The sequence below is a fragment of the Myxine glutinosa genome, chromosome 1 (assembly GCF_964187855.1).
Source record: "Myxine glutinosa chromosome 1, kmMyxGlut1.1, whole genome shotgun sequence".
Lineage (NCBI taxonomy): Eukaryota > Metazoa > Chordata > Myxini > Myxiniformes > Myxinidae > Myxine > Myxine glutinosa.
In genome coordinates, this window is record NC_136261.1 from 13,219,165 (window position 1) to 13,240,093 (window position 20,929).

General features: G+C 48.3%; 1 protein-coding gene across 1 annotated transcript in view; it reads right to left on the minus strand.

Annotated features, from left to right (window-relative positions):
- The window catches only part of LOC137417974 (uncharacterized), a 213,745-nt gene that overhangs the window by 33,434 nt on the left and 159,382 nt on the right, over positions 1 to 20,929 (minus strand). The window contains exon 2 of the mRNA XM_078773590.1: positions 2,571 to 2,634. Within this exon, the coding sequence (XP_078629716.1) occupies positions 2,571 to 2,631 (61 nt within the window). The 5' untranslated portion in view covers positions 2,632 to 2,634. The remainder of the gene's footprint in view (positions 1 to 2,570; positions 2,635 to 20,929) is intronic.

The following is a 20,929-nucleotide window of genomic DNA, read 5'->3' on the forward strand; positions in this document are numbered from 1 at the left end:
TTGGCGTCAGGAAGGGCATCTGGCCATAAAAACATTGCCTCAACCATGGAACCATAATTGTCATGGGGCCCGCAAGGCTAACCACGCTTTAGCGGGGAAAATGGCCTTAAAACGATCATTCATTCATTCATTCAGTCTCTGACATCGACTGGGAGAAATTTTTGCCCACTCCTCCATGCAGAATTCTTTCAGCTGTGCGATGTTTGAGGGGTTTCTTGCATGCACAGCTCGTTTCAAATCCCCCCACAACATCTCGATAGGATTTAGATCCGGGCTTTGACTTGGCCATTCCAGAACCCTCCATTTCTTTCTTTTCAGCCATTCCTTGGTCGATTTACTGGTATGTTTAGGGTCATTGTCATGTTGCAAGGTCCACCTTCGGTTGAGCTTCAACTTTCCAACAGATGGCCTCACATTATCCTCAAGCACCCTGGTACAATGAAGAATTCATAGTGGATTCTATGATGGTGAGCTGCCCAGGCCCTGATGCAGCAAAGCTGCCACAAACCATAATATTTCCACCACCATGCTTTACAGTTGGTATCAGGTTCTTGTGGTCAAATGCTGTCTTTGGTTTTCAACAAACATGTCTTCTGGTGCTGTGGCCAAATAGCTCTACCTTTGACTCATCTGTCCAGAGCACATTGTTCCAGAAGTGCGGGTCTTTGCCTCGGTGTTCATTGGCAAACTTTAGTCTTGCCCTGATGTTCTTTCTGAACAGCAAAGGTTTCCTCCTGGCACACCTCCCATGTAGATCAAATTTGTGCAGCCTCTTTCTAATGGTAGACTCGTGCACTTTGACATCAACAATGGCGAGAGCTACCTGTAGGTCCCGTGATGACATTCTGGGGTTCTTAGAGACCTCTTTCAGCATCTTGCGGTCTGCTCTCGGGCTGAACTTGCTCGGGCGGACTGGCCTGAACAAGTTGGCAGTTGTTTGGAATCTTCTCCACTTGTAGATGATCTTCCGGACAGTCGAATGATTGATTTCAAATTGTTTGGAGATCTTTTTAAATCCCTTCGGAGTCTCGTAGGCACCTATAAGCTTCTTTCTGAAGGCCCTGGAGAGCTCTTTTGATCTAGGCATGGTGACGCCACACACTTCAACAACACAAGGCAAACCAAACTAAATGTCTGAGGTTTAAATAAGACAGGTTCCTCCAAGATCCTCTCTCACAATGTTCTAATCATTTGCACCTGAGCTGGTGCACCTGATTCTCATTTTAGGTATTTGAAGTAGTGATAAATGTTGGGGTGTACTTACTTTTTCCACATGCAAAATTTGCATTTATGTTGATTTAAATTATACAATGGACTACAAAATGTAAATGTTTCATGATATTTGTTATATTATATCACCTTTATCTGTCAATATTGTTGAAATGAAGATCAAATAGCTGTATGTTGAAATATGTTGAAAAAGTCAAAACTTTACATGGGGTGTACTTACTTTTTCACGTGACTGTATGTACGTATGTATGTATGTATGTATGTATGCATGTATGCATGTATGTATGTATGTATGTATGTCCCCTCAAACATACACCAATCAGAGCTGAAGATCTGCTAAAGCTAACATGACTATTGGTCTTGTTTTTATTTGCAAACTGAATAAATAAATAAAAAGTAGATGGTATTCATAGAATACTTAGCCTGTGCAGACAACTTAGTGCGAGCCAACTCTTCTGCTTTTGAACGATTTTTTTTAAATTTCTTTGATCCAATATGGCTGCCAGACCACGTGAGCGATTACATCATCAATTTATATTCTCTAATATAATTGTTGCATAGATCACGCTCAATAAATTTAAAGCTGATCAGACTAAGCGTTGTCCCCGTTGAATTATGTCGTCATAATTATGACACCAATGACATCATTAACCCCACCAATTCCCCATGTGGAGTTCTTTACAATGAGTCACGATTCAATTTTTCCATGGATCGGTTTTGGAGATGGAGGTGCAACGCTTATCAGTTTTTCCAAGATGGCCGCTGTACCACGTGACCTATTACATCATAATTATCATAAAAGAATTCTACAGGATGAGGTGCTCCAATGGTAAAATTTCGTGTCAATCAGACCAACGATTTCCGAGAAAATGAATTTTAAAAACGCAGGCACGCCACACGTATGCATGTACGGACGCACCTGAATGCCTAACCCTGCTTTTCGCTTCGCGAGTGCGGGGTAACAAGTACTGGAGTGCAAAGCCCGTGGTGTATACCATGACGATAAAGCGGAAATTGATATGCGATTCACGAGAACGCATTTCAACATGACATTGTTCACCGTTTCCATGGAGACCAGCTGCTCACCTCATGTACTGACCGATTCCAGAAACAACTATTTTCTCAAACTAACTCTGCAGTCCATTCAGATACAAAGTTTTTCACTTTTAATTCAAATGTTAAGGATGAGCACTTGACACCAATGCACAGAATAAGTGCAAATACAGTAAATACAAACATGTTCATCATTTGCACTCAACAAGGAACATTTATCAGATAATTTAGAGGAGGGAAAAGAGTGGAGAAGGTAAAGAAGAGTTAAAGAGGAAAAAAAATCTCACCCGAAAGGAATAAAACGATCCAAGGGAGCATGATCGCTCGTTCAGGACTCCACTTGTTCATGTTCTGGAGAGCAAAGTAAAATTCAGTAAAACAGAGAGAGAGAGTGTGTCAATTGATAACTTCATACGATAACTCACTGGTTCATCGTACTATTAACTTGCAATTGATTGCTGGTTTCAACACCAAAACAAGTTGCTATTGCAGACCCTGAAAATCAAAAAGCTACATATAATCGAACAATTTCAAATGGAGCACCTCGCCACCATTAGACCATTTAAATTGCATCAGACGTGGCAATAAATGTGAATCGTTGCTCCCAGATTTCCGGCTCGACAGAAGACACCATTTGTATTTTTGCCATCTCCATCCCTACCCCATTTCGAATCCCATGTGGGCACGGGCAACTTGCTAGTTTTATACATTACACTTCATTGTTAGATTAACATCACTTGGGGATGTTAACAACCATGGTAATTAACATACCTCAACGAACGTTTTCATTTCATTCAGTGGATCATTATATAAAGTTATAAACCAGCTGAGTCCCCACCCTCTGGGTGGTTGAGTTTGCACAATTGCTGAAAAAAGTACAGTCTGTGTTTTGCAAGACTACATATGTTTGCGTGGTGTGCACCTGAATCGTTCCAGATGGTCTAAACGGTACATTCCAACAATAGTTCGGGTCCAAGGGGTTGAAAAGAGTCCAATGTCTCAAGCATGTAACAAGAATGGCCGCACCATCGTCACACCCTGCAGCACAACTCCCCCCGGAACGATACCCCAACAAGAGAGGTAAAGGAAAGGTGAATTATACTCCCACAGGATCACCTTGTGTTGGCCTAATGGTTTGGGTGGTGGGCTTGGGATCCCAAGGTTCTGAGTTCCAACCTCGCCAAACATACTTGTGAACATCCTCAAAGGTTTGTTTTTAGGCAAAAAGAATGCCAGGTAGGCCCGTTTTAATGCACGTTTATGGTTTTAACGCACGTTTATGGTTTTAATGCACGTTTATGGTTTTAATGATACGGACTTCCGCTTCCGGTTCTCGATCGAGGTGGCGACTTTTGTTCTCTCCAGGCATCAAAAGTTAAGTTATTTTTCCATTCGTGTGTTTGTCAAATTTCCACTCGTTATTTTATCGTCTTTCCATTATTGTTTGTTTCTCGTTCGTTTTGGTTTGAATTTCCTGTAACTCGTAATAAATTAATCGTTTTCTGTTTGCCCCGCGTGTGTGGCCTTGTAGCCTGAGGCTTCCCCCGTCGGTGGTTGTTAACTTAATATAAGTTCCTTACTTCGTGTTTTGCTTGGTTCTTAGATTTTTCCCTTCTTCCCCGAACTTCTACTCTTTGTGTAACGTTTTAAATGCCCCCCCCCCTCCCACCCAAAAAAACCCAAACATTTATTTCCTTTTCTCCATGTGTGCTGTTTCGTGTGCTTCTGTCCAGGTGCGCTCTCGCCCCGCCCCATTATCTCCTTGCCTTCCACCGTTTGCCCTGTTCACGAGACTCGTCGTTGTCCCTCTAGGCCCTCTCCCCGCTGGTATTTTATGAATACAAGATTGCTCTTCACGGTTCTGTTTTAATATTATTTAAATGTTTAATCTTTCCCCTGCAATGTTTTATTCAGTGGTATATTACAACACGCTGTTTTTCTTCCTATTTAAAAGGCCGTTTTCAATTTCCTCTTCAAAAAAAAATTCAATCCGTTATAATAATTCTTCCTCACTACATTCTATAAACTCACCTTCATTCCACCCCTTGTCTATCGTTCTTAAGCGGATCTCTGACTTGAAAATCACAATAAACCCAATTTGTTATAAATGTTAGTCTTTCATTAATCATCCACATTCTAAACTCCCCCCTCGCCCCTCCCCGCCAAATCTCCCCCCTCGCCCCTCCCCTCACAAACTCCCCCTCACCCCTCCCCTTCAAAACTCCCCCCCCCCATCCCTTCCCCTTCAAATCTCCCCCCCCCCCTACCATCCCTTTCCAATTCTCCCACATCCCCCCCCCCTCCTCCTCCTCAACGCTGCCTCCTCCCCACTTCATCTCCCTTCTATGTCATATCTCCACCTCCCCCAACCTTCTACTTTCCTCTGCCCCCCCCCTCAAACAACCCCTCACTGTGCCTCATCCCATCACCATCAAACCTTTCGTCCTCCTCATCCTTCCCTTTCTTGTAACTCTTCTGTAATCTCTGACACACTATCAACTGCTCTTCCTACATCCCCCTCTCACCCTTCATCTCACCCTACCCCTCCCCTCCCCTGTCCTGCACCCGATGCTCCCCCTCTCTCCTCATTAACGGTATGGACCTCAAACATCCGGGGCCTTCGCTCAAACCTGATTGATCTCTCCATTCAGGTTGCCTCTGGCAATCCAGACTTGATCTGCTTAACAGAAACTTTCCTCCTTCAAGATGTCTCTGATTCCTTAATATCTCTTCCTGGTTACTCCCTCCTCCGGTATGATAGACCTGAGCCTCGTCCTGGTGGTGGGGTTGCTATCTTTATCAAAAACTGTCTTCCTCACTCTCCCTGCACTGCCCTCTCTCCACCCCACCCCCAGGAGTACCTCTGGCTATGGCTTCCTCTCCGCTCCCACCTTTTGTTCATATGTGTTCTGTACCATCCTCCAAACAGTGATGACTCCATTTACATTTCGCTGTCGGACAACATGGACCAACTTCTATCAACTCATCCAAACTCTCTCTTCCTCATATGTGGCAACTTCAACTGTCATCATGCCAGCTGGCTGGGTGTGGGTTCATCTCTCACCAGCCATGGCACCTCAGCAAAGGACTTCTGCGACTCATTGGGACCGACACAATCTGTCAATTTCCCGACCCGGATCTCAGTCAATGGAGTATCTTCTCTTCTGGCCTTGGTTATGACTAACTTCCCTGCAAATGTCTGCTGCTCTTCTTCTTTTTTTTTCTTTTTTTTTTTTGGTATTCTGAATCGAGGCTCGTGAAAGAGCTAACATTTACTTCACAAACAAATCGACCAGACAAACAAAATACACAAAAAGAGAGAGCGGAAGACAAGATGGGGAGAAAAGGGGAAGCACACAAACACAACATCCGAGAGCAGGGAGATGTGTGGAAGGGAGAGGGCCTGGGGCGAGGAGGCATGGGAAGGGGGGGGGGGAGGGAGAAGTATAAAGCACAAGGACACCAAGGACTTCCAGGACAGAAGTTGGTATTTCAAAAAGGGGAATTGGGGTGAAATTAGCAGGGGTAGAAAAGATCAAGGTTTTGGATGGGGGAAGATAAGATATGGTGGTGAACAGCTGTTTTAAAGACTTGGAGGGTGGAGTGGGATTGAAGAGAGTGAGGGAGTTTGTTCCAGAGGCGGGAGAAAAGAGGAATGAAGGAGTGAAGGTGAGCAGAGAGTCTTGATTTTGGCAGTTTAACCAAAAGAGGGTTGCAGGCAGATCTTGTGCAACCTGGAGGAATATTTGCGGGACAGAGCCCAGAGAGAGCTGGGGGGGAAAGGCCAGAGAGGAGTCGGTAGAAGACGGAAAGACCACCAACCTGCCTGCGGTGAGTGAGTGAGAGGCCCTTGGAGTTAGCTTCATCGCGGGAGATTCCAATGATTCTGAATGCTTTGGTTTCAACAGCGCGAAGGCGAGCTAGGTGTGAGGCAGGAGCACCAGCCCAGAGGGGAGAGCAGTATTCCATTGAGCTGCGGATGAAAGCCTTGTATGTGGTGAGGAGCTCAGGTGTGCCAAGGAAGGCCTTAGCACGACGGAGGATGCCCAGTCGGCGACTGGCTTTGGAGGCCAGATTTGAAATGTGGTTTTTCCAGGAAAGATCATGGCAGATAGTGAGACCCAAAAGCTTGAGTGACAGAACTTCTTGGAGAGGATTATTCAGAAAGTGGATGGGAGGGTTGTCCAGTCGGTCTTTTCGGAGAGACATCGTAAGAGTGTGAGATTTGTCAGGATTGAAAGACATGTTCCACTTGTTTGCCCAGTCTGTGATTTTGTCAAGGTCTGCAGAGAGTGAGGAGGCTGCAGACTGCCGATCTGAGGGATGAAGAATGGAGCGACAGAGAGTAGAGTCATCAGCAAAGAGATAGAGAGGATTTTCAAGAGAGTCAGAGAGATCATTGATGAAGACCAGAAAAAGCACAGGGCCCAGAACACTGCCTTGGGGAACTCCAGCCTGAACAGGAAGAGGACATGAGAGAAACCCATTCAGGGCCACACGTTGACTATGACTAGAGAGGAAGTCCGCCAGCCATGCGTGGAGATTTCCATGGATACCAAAAGAGGAGAGTTTGGTGAGCAGCGCGGGGTGCCAGACTGTATCGAAGGCACATGATATGTCAAGGGAGACTGCTCTAATTTCCTGTTTGGCATTGAGGACCTCCATCCATTGTTGAGAAAGCAGAAGCAGCATGTCCAGAGTGGAGTGTCCAGGTCTGAAACCAAATTGATGATCAGAGATCAACCCATTGGAGAAGAGGAAAGATTTCATATCTGAAGCAATAATGGATTCCATGACCTTGCTGATAATTGGGAGAAGGCTGATTGGTCTGTAGTTGCTGGGATCTGTTTTTGCACCTTTTTTGTGCAAAGCGGTGATGTTGGCAGATTTCCAAGCAGATGGAAGATGACCTTGAGCAAAAGAGAGGGTGAAGAGAACAGAGAGAGGGAGTGAAAGAGCGGAAGAACATGATTTTAGGACCCGTGGGCTGATGCCGTCAGGTCCAGTTGCAGAATCAGAGTCGAGGGTTGACAGACACTTTTCCACCTTGTCAGGAGGAAAGGACACAGAGTCCAGGAGCAGCTGGGTACGACTGGGTACGGTGGGTACAGAGAGGGATGGGTTTGGGACACAAGATTTAGAGGCAAACACAGAGTTGAGGCATTCGGCTTTTTCACGTGCGGAGTCAGCCGTGTGGCCATTTAAGGTGAGGGAGGGAATGGAGGGGGAACAAACACCAGAAACAGATTTGACCAGACGCCACCAGGATTTGGAAGAGGGAGACAGATAGGAGAGTTCGGTCCTGAGGATGGAGAGATATTGTTTCCTGGCTCTCCTGAGGGTGGACACACATTTGTTTCGGGCTTTCTGAAAGGAAATGAGATTTCCTTCCGTTGGATTTGCTTTCCAGGAGACGAAAGCAAGTTGTTTCTGGGCAATAGCCTCACCACAAGATTCCGTGTACAATGGACGGGAGGAAGGGTATGACAACTGAAGACGAGAAAGGATAAAACTGTGCATGAGAGAGAGCAATTTACTTTGGAAGAATTCCCAGGATGAGTTGATGTCAGAGGCAGTAGAGATGGGAGACCAGTCCAGATGATTGATGGCTGCTTGAAGACCGTGCCAGTTGGCCTGAGTGAAATGCCAGACTCGTCGACGCTGAGGAGGCTCTCTGAAAATGGTCAGAGAGATGTCCACTTTAACAAGCACATGATCAGAAGAGCCGATTGGAGCAGAAGAAGAGCAGCAGACATTTTCAGGGAAGTTAGTCATAACCAAGTCCAGAAGAGAAGATGCTCCGTTGACTGAGATCCGGGTTGGGAAATTGACAGATTGTGTCAGTCCCAGTGAGTCACAGAAGTCCTTTGCTGAAGAGCCATGGCTGGTGAGAGAGGTACCCACCCCCAGCCAACTGGCATGGTGACAGTTGAAATCACCACATATGAGGAAGAGAGAGTTGGGATGGGTAGATAGAAGTTGGTCCGTATTATCAGACAGCGAGATGTAAATGGAGTCATCACTGTTTGGTGGACGGTACAACACGCATATGAACAAAAGGTGGGAGCGAAGGGGAAGCCGTAGCCAAAGGTATTCCTGGGGGTGAGGTGGAGAGAGGGCAGTGCAGGGCGAGCGAGGAAGAGAGTTTTTTATAAAGATAGCAACCCCACCTCCAGAACGAGGCTCAGGTCTATCATACCGGAGGAGGGAGTAACCTGGGAGAGATACCAAGGAATCAGAGACATCATGAAGGAGGAAAGTTTCTGTTAAGCAGATCACATCTGGTTTGTCAGAAGCAACCTGTATGGAGAGATCAGTCAAGTTTGAGCGAATGCCCCGGATGTTTGAGGTCCATACCGTTAATGAAGAGGAAAGGGGAGCATCGGGTCCAGAACAGGGGGTGGGGGGAGGGTAGGGTAAGATGTGGAAGAGGAGGAAGAGGTAGGGAGAGCTGTTGAAGGTGTGTCAGAGATTTCAGATATTTCAGAATAGCTTGGAGAAAGGGAAGAATGGGGCGGACAAAAGGTTTGATGGAGATTGGGTGAGGCACAGTGAGGTGTTATTTGAGGAGGGGAAAGAGCAAGGCAGAAGGTTGGGGGAGATGAAGGTGAAAGTTGGAAGGGGGAAGAAGCAGGGAGGATGCTTTGAGGAGGAGGGGTGAGAGGGGAGTCTAGGAGGGGAGGAGCGAGGGAGAGTCTCGGAGGGGAGGGGTGTGGGGGGAGTTTAGGAGGGAGGGGAGGGAAGGGGCAAGGGGGGAGATTTGAAAGGGATGGGTGATGGGGAGGATTTGGAGGGGAGGGGTGAGATTGGATTTTGAAAAGTGTACGATTCATGGGAAACGAACATTTATTGCAAAATGAGTTTGAGACCTTCGAGTCAAAAATACGTTTGAGGACGCTGAAGGATGGGTGGAGTTCTGGAGAGTTTAGGGAATGAATGAAAGATGCACTGTAAGAGATGGAATTTTTTTTTTGAATGAATAGAATTGGTGAGCAAGTCGAAAGCATCCTTTTATAGAAGAAGTAGAAAAAAGTGTTATAGAATATGACATAATAATAAAGTTCTTCAGGGGACAGATGAAACATGTTTTAACAACTTGATCACGTGATCTCGAACAACGTGGTCGAAGAACGAAAGAACAAATAACGAAGAACGAAAGAGCAAAAGAACGAAGAATGAAAGAACAAATAAGAACGTACAAGCGGATAAGAACAGGGAAGGAAAAAAAATTTTTTTTTTTTTTTTTGAGATTTTAAAATAAGGGAGTATGGGTGAAAAGACCGTGAAAAACAGAGACCGACAGTAGTTGCAGCGCGATCAAAGAACCGCTGAGACAAAAAACAAAAGCCTCAAGCCAAGGTCTGAGGACACGGTAGCCTACTACTACTAGCACTACACTAGGCCTCAGAATACACGATACGAAAAAAACCGCCGATTCTGTACACAGGTATGAAAAACCAACACCGAGAAACCTATTAAAGTCACCCCAATAGGTACATACACCGAAAGAAAGATAAAGATACGCCAAAAACACAAATGTGAAAGATCACTTAGCTTCGAAAGCGTGAGCACATGGAACAGCTTCGAAAAGACGTGACCTCGCCGTGATCTCGCGAGAGCACCTTTTGGGTCTTCTGATCATTTGGTTCTTCTGATCATGTGCTTGTTAAAGTGGACATCTCTCTGGCCATTCTCAGAGAGCCTCCTCAGCGCCGACGAGTCTGGCATTTCACTCAGGCCGACTGGCACGGTCTGCAAGCAGCCATCAATCATCTGGACTGGTCTCCCATCTCTAATGCCTCTGACATCAATTCTTCCTGGGAATTCTTCCAAAGCAAACTGCTCTCTCTCATGCACAGATTTATCCCATCTCGTCTTCAGTTGTCTTACCCTTCCTCCCGTCCATGGTACACTGAATCTTGTGGTGAGGCATTTGCCCTGAAACAACTTGCCTTTGCCTCTTGGAAGGCAAATCCAACTGAAGGCAATCTCAGTTCCTTCCACCAAGGTCGGAACAAGTGTGTGTCTACCCTCAGGAGTGCCAGGAAGCACTATCTCTCCACACTCGTTTGAACTCTCGAACCTGTCTCCTTCCTCCAAATCCTGGTGGCGTCTGGTCAAATCCGTTTCTGGTGTATGTTCCCCCTCCATCCCCTCCCTTACCTCAAATGGCTACACAGTTGACACCGCACATGACAAAGCCGAATGCCTCAACTCTGTGTTTGCCTCAAAATCTTGTGTCCCAAACCCATCTCTCTCTGTTCCCACCTTTCCCAGTCGAACCCAACTGCTCCTGGACTCTGTGTCCTTCTCTCCTGACAAGGTGGAGAAGTTTTTAATCAAACCTCAACTCTGATTCTGCAACTGGACCAGATGGCATCAGTCCACGGGTCCTAAAATCCTGCTCTGCCGCTCTATCTCACCCTCTCTCTGTTCTTTTCACCCTCTCTTTTGCTCAAGGTCATCTGCCAGCATCTTGGAAATCAGCCAACATCACCGCTTTACACAAAAAAGGTGCAAAAGCAGATCCTAGCAACTACAGACCAATCAGCCTGCTTCCAATTATCAGCAAAGTCATGGAATCCATCATTGCTTCGGATATCAAATCCTTCCTCTTCTCCAATGGCTTGATCTCTGATCATCAATTTGGATTCAGACCAGGTCATTCTACTCTGGAAATGTTGCTTCTGCTGTCTCAACAATGGATGGAGGTCCTCAATGCCAAACAGGAAATCAGACCTGTCTCACTTCACATATCACGTGCCTTCGATACGGGCTGGCACCCAGCTCTGCTCACCAAACTCTCCTCCAATGGTATTCATGGAAATCTCCACTCATGGCTTGCGGACCTCCTCTCTGGTCGTAGGCAACGTGTGGCCCTGAATGGATTTCTCTCATTTCCCCTTCCTGTTCTGGCTGGAGTTCCCCAAGGTCGTGTTCTGGGCCCTTTGCTATTTCTGGTCTTCATCAATGATCTCTCCGACTCTCTGGAAAATCCTCTCTATCTCTTTGCTGATGACTCCACTCTCTGCCGCTCCATTCCTCATTCCTCAGATCGGCAGTCTGCAGCCTCCTCACTCTCTGCAGACCTGGACAAAATCACAGACTGGTCAAACATGTGGAACATGTCTTTCAATCCTGACAAATCTCACACTCTTACAATGTCTCTCCGAAAGGACCGACTGGAAAACCCTCCCATCTACTTTCTCAACAATCCTCTCCAAGAAGTTCTGTCGCTAAAGCTTTTGGGTCTCACTATCTGCCATGATCTTTCTTGGAAAAACCACATTTCCAAGCTGGCCTCCAAAGTCAGTCACCGACTGGGCATCCTCCATCGTGCGAAGTCCTTCCTTGGCACACCTGAGCTCCTCACCACATACAAGGCTTTCATCCGCAGCTCAATGGAATACTGTTCCCTCCTCTGGGCTGGTGCTCCTGCCTCACACCTAGCTCGGCTTCACGCTGTTGAGGCCAAAGCTTTCAGAATCATTGGAATCTCCTGCGATGAAGTCAACTCCGAGGGCCTTTCACTCACTCACCGCAAGCAGGTTGGTGGTCTTTGTCTTCTACCGACTCCTCTCCGGCCTTGCTCCCCCAGCTCTCTCTGTGCTCTGTCCCCCCAATATTCCTTCAGGTCGCACAAGATCTGCCTGCAACCCTCTTATGGTTAAACTGCCAAAATCTAGGCTCTCTGCTCACCTTCACTCTTTCATTCCCCTTTTCTCCCACCTCTGGAACAAACTCCCCCACTCCCTTCAATCCCACTCCTCCCTCCAGGTCTTTAAAACAGCTGTTCACAACCATCTCTTATCGGCCCCCAGCAAAAACCTTGGTCTTTTCTACCCCGGTAATTCACCCTGGAGTCCTTGCAGTGTTCATATGTTTTATACCTCTCCCACCTCCCCCCAAGCCCTCTCCCTCCCACAGTTCTTTCGATGTCCCTGCTCTCAAATGTTGTGTTTGTGTCCTTCCCCCTCTCTCCCGATCTTATCTACCGCTCCCCTTGTTTTTTGTGTTTTTTGTGTCGGTTTGACTTTTTGTGTGATTAATATTAGCTCTTTCATGAGCCTCGATCTTGTAAACAAAAAAAAACGTGTTTTACAAACATTCTTTTATCGCTTCCTCAACTTCCTTCTCAGTTATCTTCTCTGCCGGTCCTAAAACTGGGTTACTCTCTATGTTGCCATCCCATTCATTCTCTGCATTCAACAGTATTTCCATATATCGCTTCCATCTTCCTTTAATTCCATCTGGGTCCACAACGATTTGTCCCACTTCATCCTTCAAGCAGCTCACCCCCATCACATCACACCTCTTTCGCTATCTGCTTTGCAATCCTGAATACTGCTCTCTGACCCTCTTCCGAATCCAATCGTTCTCCGAACATTTTCCTACATGCCTCCTGCGCCTTCGCTACCTCTTTCTTTGCAGCCTTCTTGGCTGCCTTATAACTTTCATGCTCTGCCTTTTCTGCCCCAATACCCTTCGCCTTCTGCCACTCCTTGAACTTCTTCCTCTTCTCGTCAATCTTCTTTCCAACTTCATCATCCCACCACCATGTTTCCGAGTGCCTCGGTGGTCCTCCTGTCCATCCACATACATCACCAACAGACTATCTTTCATTGACATCCAACCACTTTCAAGCTCAACCACATCATCCTCTACCCTACTCAGCCTCTCTTTTAATGCCTCCCTTACTGTCACCTCTTTCAACCTCCACACCTTCATTCTCGGTTGGTACTTCACCCGCCGAGCTCTCCTCTCACCTTTCACCCTTATGTCGCAGACAACCAAGTGGTGCTGTGAAACAGCCTCCTCCCCCGGGATCACCTTTGTGTCCCGGAGGTGCCCCCTATCTCGCCTACGCACCAGCAGGTAGTCAACGGTTGTCATCGACCCACGTGACGTGTATGTAACAAGCTTATTGTCCTCTTTATGGAACTGAGTATTACAAATCAACAAATCATCTCAATCAGCAAACTCCAAAATCCTTTCACCTTCTCCATTTCTCACACCATATCCGTAACCCCCATGAACTCCCTCAAAACCGTTCATACTCCTTCCCACATGTCCATTTAGGTCTCCTCCTGCCACAACAACTTCCTCATCTTTCACGTTTTCCATCAGCTTCTCTATAGCACACCAAAACGTGTCCTTCTCTTCATCGCTCCGACCAACCTGCGGAGCATATCCCGAGATGACGTTCACCAAGAGCTTTCCAATCATCATTTTCACCATCATCAACTTATCACTCACTCTAGTCACACTCAGCACACTGTCTACAAACTCCTCAGAAAACAGGACACCAACACCATTCACGCCCTCCAGGCACCCTTGCCACACAAACTTGTATTTCTGTCCCTGCCTGCCCTTCACCATTCTCACACCACTTCCCTTCCATCTCGTCTCCTGCACACAACATATGTCCACTCTTCTTCTGATCAATACTTCCACCACTTCTCCTGATCTCCCTGTCATTGTCCCTACATTCCATGTCCCAAATCTCAGAAACCGATCTCCACGTCGGGCATCAGACGTTTCGTCGTCATAAATGGAATGATTTCCACCCTTGCTTCGATCGGGTTCCCCACCTTGAGTTTTGACGAGAGGGAGTGGGGTCCCCCACGGGGTACTTCGGGCTGTACCCTGCCCATATGTAGTCGTAATTGTCATGGTTCTCTTTTTGAGGCAATGTTTTTATGGCCGGATGCCCTTCCTGACACCAACCCTTTTTAGTCGCCTCTTACGACACGCAGGGATGCGGTGTACCTATTCTAAACCGGGGTACACATCGGGGATTGAAAGGAACTAAAATGTCGAAAAGTTGTCTGAGGGTGTCAAAGTGTCCAAGAAAGGGTGTCGAAGGGTCTGAGTAAGGGTGTCAAAGTGTCTAAGTAAGGTTGTCAAAGTGTCTAAGTGAGGGTCTTAAAGTGTCTAAGGGGTGCAAAGTGTCTAAAAGGGGTGTATGGGTTTTAAAAGATAAAAGGTTGTGAAATGTTATTTATCTATTAAACTGTATATTTGATATTTTATTGTGAAGGAATTTAAATATCGCATCATCTTGTTGCTCGTGGAACCTTTAATTAAAGTGAGACAATTATAATTTACCTTGTACACATATACAGTACATAAGAGTTTACATTATACACATATACAGTCGGGGAAGGCGGGGCAAGTTGAGCATCGGGGCAAGTTGAGCCACCACCTCCCAGCCAGTTATGAATGAGTCAGACTTTGTGGTGGCGCCATCTATAGATGCCCCATTGCATAACTCCAAATTCTGCCATCTTGTTTTCTAAATTGAAACAGAAACCAGTGTTGCAGAGGGAAAAATCCAATTTTCAGCCATAAAAGTAAAAAGGTGTAAAACAGGTAAGTTCACGTTTCTTCCATATGCAGCATAGATATAATATGGATATCAGATGACAATTGTTAGTCCAGGTATGTGTCTCCATTCTTGTCATAGACTTTAATACGATGGATGCATAGAATATGTGTGTATGTGGAGACATCTCAGAAAGTTCAGACTGGGGTAAGTTGAACCAGACCCTACGGGGCAAGTCGAGCCGTGGCTCAACTTGCCCCGTAGGGTCTGGCTCAACTTGCCAACTCATGTTGGTGGAGATAATAATAATTAGCATTTATAATGCGCTTTTCCCCAAAGGCTCAAAGCGCTTACAGAATACCATATTATTACCCCGGTCATTGGATACATTGCGAGCCTGCACCACACTGGGTGTACCATCTCCACTCCCCGGAGAGCATTCCTTGCCATGCTGCCATTTCAAGCGCTCCGAGCGAAGCTCGGGCAAATGTGCTGGCAAATCAAGATTTGTGCATTACATTGCTCGGGTTGATGTACTGAATGGAGAGGAATTTCAGTTTGAAGGTGTCTTCCTGCAGAAGGTTGCTGGAAAAGTTGGATCTGACAACCCAGTGTTTGTTCCAAACCCAAAGGATGAAGCAGGATTTGAACTGGAAGACATCGTGCGTAAGCTGCCACAGCCTAAGTGCGTTGGCAGTTCTGCCCGTTGTTCTGGACAGCTTGTGTTCAATTGTGACTTGTCAGTTTGGCAGCTTAATTGACTTGATTTCTGACATGTTTTAGTTTTAGTTGCAGATCCAAATGATGAAGCTGGCATTGATGAGCAAGATATTGTGCCTTAATTGCCACAGTCTGACTTGACTGTTGGCCTTTCTGGGTGTATTTGGGACACTTTTGTTTTATTGTGACTTAAAACTGTGGCAGCTGTTTTCAACTCAATCCAGCTGCCACATTGAATTATAACCATGAACACAAGGTACATGTAAATATTTCGTTCAGTGTTGTAACAAGTACATTAAATATTTTTCAGGCAGACCAATTTTTTAGCCACGTCGCAGACGCTGCTCATAGAGTGCCCTCTGCTGTTGTTGTTGTTGTTGTTGTTGTTGTTCTTCTTCTTCTTCTTGTTGTTGTTCTTGCAGAGAAGACAAAACCTCAAAGCTCCACCCATTCTGGGAACCATAGCTCCACCCATTCTGGGAGAGGCCTCATATAAACAAATATCCACCATTTTATTAACTCGCATAGCTTTGAGGCCTGTTTTGTAGGCCCGTGGTGTCTTCCTCTCTCACACAGTTTTATTTCAAATCAAATTCGATATATCATTTCATTTTTCACAGTCGCTAACAGTTTTAGACTCGGTTGAAAAAAAAACCGGAAGAAAATCCGATGAAAGTTGCCCTTTATAGAACGAAATGAATTCTCAAAGGCCTGTAACTTCAAGTCGATTGAGATATTTTTTTTTTAAATCGCGGCATGGTCAGTCATACACCGTCCGAAATAAGAGACGGGAAAATGCCGAGATATATATATTTTGTTTAAATCGCGGCGTGCTCAGTCATACGCCGCCCGAAATAACAGACGGGAAAATGCCGAGATATATTAAAAATTCGTCCATTTGATGACAATCGTCACGATGAAATATTTAATTTATACGTCGTCACAATAATGTGGAGAGAGGAGCATAGCTTCGTTCACGTGTCGCCACACACGGGAAATTGCCGAGATATATATTTTTTAAATCGCGGCATGGTCAGTCATACACCGCCTGAAATAACAGACGGGAAAATGCCGAGATATATTAAAAATTCGTCGCCACACACGGGAAATTGCCGAGATATATTTTCACTTTGCACAAAAATAACATCAAGTAATCGAATCAATAGGAATGTCCTGTGCCTATAACATCGACGTTATAGGCACAGCTGCATCTAGGCATTGTGTAACATCGACACGGCTTTTGTTTTAATTTAAAAAATTTGTACTTGTTGTACTTCAGTTATCTTTATTTGGGGCAATGATCAACTATTTGGGATACTTTTTGTTTAATTGTGACTTGAAACTGTGACAGGTGGATTGAGTTGACTTTTCTTACCACAGTTGACAATCTTGCTTTTCTATGAGAGTGACTCAATTTGTTCGTAACTGATTGATTACGATAACCATGAACACAAGGTAATAATTTCGTTCAGTGTTGGAGAACTTCACAACATTAAATATTTTTCTGGCAAAACAATGGTTTTCTACTTTAGTTATCTTTATTTGGGGCAATGATCAACTTACCCCTATGTGGTACAACTTACCCCAAAGGTTGGATCAACTTACCCCTCAGGTGGGGCAAGTTGAGCCATTTGGCCTCCGTTTTTTCAAAGGTCACAGTGACTTTCAGTGTGGGGATAGAAAGTAAGAACTAGCTACAAAATGTTTCCCAAGGATTAAATTAGAAGGCAAGATACTCATTTGTGCAAGATCATCAGTAAGTTCAGTCCTAGCATTCCAAGAACAAAAACTGGCTCAACTTGCCCCGCCTTCCCCTACATAATACGAGTTTACCTTATGCACATATACAGTACATAATACGAGTTTATATTATACACATATAGAGTATATAATAAGAGTTTACATTATACACATATACAGTACATAATACGAGTTTACCTTATACACATATACAGTACATAATACGAGTTTACCTTATACACATATACAGCATATAATAAGAGTTTACATTGTACACATATACAGTACATAATAAGAGTTTACCTTATGCACACATACAGTACATAATAAGAGTTTACCTTATGCACATATACAGCACATAATAAGAGTTTACCTTATACGCACATACAGCACATAATAAGAGTTTACCTTATACACACATACAGTACATAATAAGAGTTTACCTTATGCACATATACAGCACATTGTAGCGGCTACCGCTGGGTTTACACAATCGCCTTGCACCTACCAAGGACGCGGAGCGATCACCATGCCGGGCTCGTCCAGGATGCCCGGGCAGGCCCGCGCTCAACTTGCTAGGCCTCGGCCGGGACGCCCGGCATGCCCGGGCACGCCCGCTCTCGACTTGCCAGGCCGCGTCCGGGACGCCCGGGCATGCCCGCCCTCGACTTGCCAGGCCGCGGCCAGGACGCCCGGCCACGCCCCCTCTCGCCTTTCCCGGGCAAACGCTCCGGGATAATGTGTGTATATATATTGCTGCCCGATAAACGGGCTTTTCAGAGTACCCGAGTTGTTTTGTGACAATAAAGAAACTCGGACGAATTCCAGCTTTTTGTCGCGTCCATTCTTCCGATTGACGTGGGAGCACAGCTCCTACATTGGTGACCTACCGACATGGACACGGCAGTTGCCCTTAAACTGCCTACCTTCTGGGAGGCTCACGCGGCGGTTTGGTTTGCCCAGGCGGACTCCCTGTTCGCCCTGCGAGGCATCACGGCCGATGACACCCGCTTCCACCATGTGGTAGCAGCGCTCGGTTCAGCCACCGCGGCCCGCGCCCTGAGCCTCCTCGAGAGCCCGCCAGCCGCTGACAAATACGGCGCGATTAAAAAGCTCCTCCTCGACGCTTTCGCCCTCCCATCGGCGGAACGCGCACGGCGCCTGCTCGACCTGCCCGAGCTCGGCGACACGCGCCCGTCCGAGCGAATGGACTACATGCTTTCGCTGCTCGGCGAGCACTCTCCGGCATTCCTGTTCCGGGAGCTGTTGCTCCGTCAGCTGCCTAGCCCGGTACGCTTCGCCCTGGCAAGCACGACGATCACGGATCCCCGCGCCCTCGCCAGGGAAGCCGACAAGATCTCCGCGGCAGGCCAACGCATTGCAGCAGCGACCTGGGGCCCACCGCCGTCCGACGCAACGCCCATGGCGCCCGAGCACCCGGCACGGTCGACGACCGAACTGCCGACGCAATTGGCGGCCGCTACGCCGAGCCGACCACCTCCAGCACGACGACCGGGGCCTCCACCTGACCAAGCATGGTGTTACTATCATGCCAGGTTCGGACAGAAGGCCCAGACATGCCGACCCCCGTGCACCTTCGGCAGGCCGGGAAACGGCCGGGCCGGCGTTCATTACCAGCCATGAGCGCCGACCACACGGGCAACTTACTTTTCATCACGGACAAAGCGTCCGGACGGCGCTTCCTGTGCGACACCGGCGCCCAACTGAGCGTCATACCCGCCTCTGATCAGGACATGCAATCCGCGGTTTGCGGCCCCTCCTTGGTTGCGGCCAACGGATCGGCCATCCGCACCTTCGGCCCGCGCAACGTCACCCTCTGCTTCGTCGGCCAACGCTTTACTTGGACGTTTGTAACCGCAAACGTGCCCATGGCTCTGCTAGGCGCCGACGTCCTCTGCGCACACGGACTGCTGGTGGACGTCCAACGGCGTCGCCTCATCAACGCCGAGACCTTCAGCTCCCTGGTATGCACATTGAGCAGCTCCGCTCCGACCGAGCTGGCATGCGCCCTCCCGGCGGCAAACGAGTTTGCTCGCCTGCTCACGGAGTTCCCGGCCCTCACGCGGCCGACGTTTTCGGCCGTCGCAGTACGACATGGGATCGAGCACCACATACCAACCACGGGCCCGCCGGTCTATGCCAGAGCCCGCCGCCTCGACCCAGCCAAGCTCGCCGTGGCCAAAGCCGAGTTCGACGCTTTGGAACACCTCGGCATCGTGCGGCGCTCCGATAGCGCGTGGGCTTCGCCACTACACATCGTCCCAAAGCCAGGGGGCGGCTGGCGCCCATGTGGCGACTACCGCCGCCTTAACGACGCTACCACCCCCGACAGGTATCCGATCCCCCACATCCAAGACTTCTCCGCTCGTCTGGCAGGACGGGTCATTTTTTCAAAAATCGATCTCATACGGGGATATCACCAGGTACCTGTCAGGGCGGCCGACGTCCCTAAAACGGCCATCATCACGCCGTTCGGCTTATTCGAATTCCTACGGATGCCGTTTGGCCTCAACAATGCGGCTCAGGCGTTCCAGCGCTTGATGGACGGCGTGCTGCGTTACCTGCCGTTCCTCTTCGTTTACCTGGACGACATCCTCGTCGCCAGCATGTCCCGGGCCGAGCACCTCCTCCACCTCCGGACACTGTTCGGGCGCCTCAGCAAGCACGGCCTCATCGTCAACCCGGCCAAATGCCACTTCGGCACGACGGCCGTTGATTTTTTGGGCCACCACATCACCAAGAACGGGGCCGTGCCGCTGCCAACCAAGGTCGAGGCCATCACCACGTTTCCGCGTCCCCGCTCCATAAAGGCCCTGCAGGAATTCCTGGGAATGGTGAATTTCTATCACCGCTTCGTGCCCCGCGCTGCTCAACTCATGCGGCCCCTCTACGAAGCCCTCCGGGGCAAGCCGGCCAAGCACGACATCGTCTGGTCCGCAGCAATGGACGCGGCCTTTCAAAGCTCAAAGCGGGCCCTCGCCGACGCAACACTGCTCGCTCACCCGGTGCTCAATGCTCCCATCGCCCTCACCACGGATACCTCCGACTATGCGGTGGGCGCCGTACATGAGCAATGGGTGAACGGGGTTTGGCAGCCACTCGCTTTTTTCAGCCGGCAGCTCTGGCTGAACGAGCTCAAATACAGCACGTTTGACCGTGAGCTCCTCGGTCTACACCTGGCCGTTCGCCATTTCCGCCACCTCGTGGAGGGCCGACCCTTCACGGCGTTCGTCGACCACAAGCCGTTGGTTTACGCAATGGCCAAGGTCACGGAGCCGTGGTCGGCCCGCCAACAGCGCCACCTCTCCGCCGTGTCGGAGTTTACCACGGACATCCGGCACGTCGCCGGCAAAAACAACGCCGTGGCCGACTGTCTTTCCCGGGCCAGCGCGAACGCGGTCCACCTGGGCGTGGACTTTGCACTTATGGCGGCGGACCAAACAACCGACACCACGGTGCAAGCCCTCCGGGCGGCGGACACGGGCCTCCACCTGGCCGACATCCCCTTCGCGGACACTGTCCTGCTCTGCGACGTCTCCCAAGGTCAGCCTCGCCCCATCGTGCCCGTCACCTGGCAACGCCGCATCTTCGCCTCCCTCCACGGCCTTTCCCACCCGGGCCGGAAAGCTTCCCAGAAGCTGGTGTCGGCGCGATTCATCTGGCACGGCCTTCGTCGGGATGTCCGCGATTGGACCAGCACCTGCACGGCCTGCCAACGGGCCAAGGTCCACCGACACACCCAGGCCCCGCTGGCACGTTTCACCGTGCCCGAACGACGTTTCGACCACGTCAACGTGGATCTGGTGGGCCCCCTCCCCCCGTCACGGGGGTTCAGACACC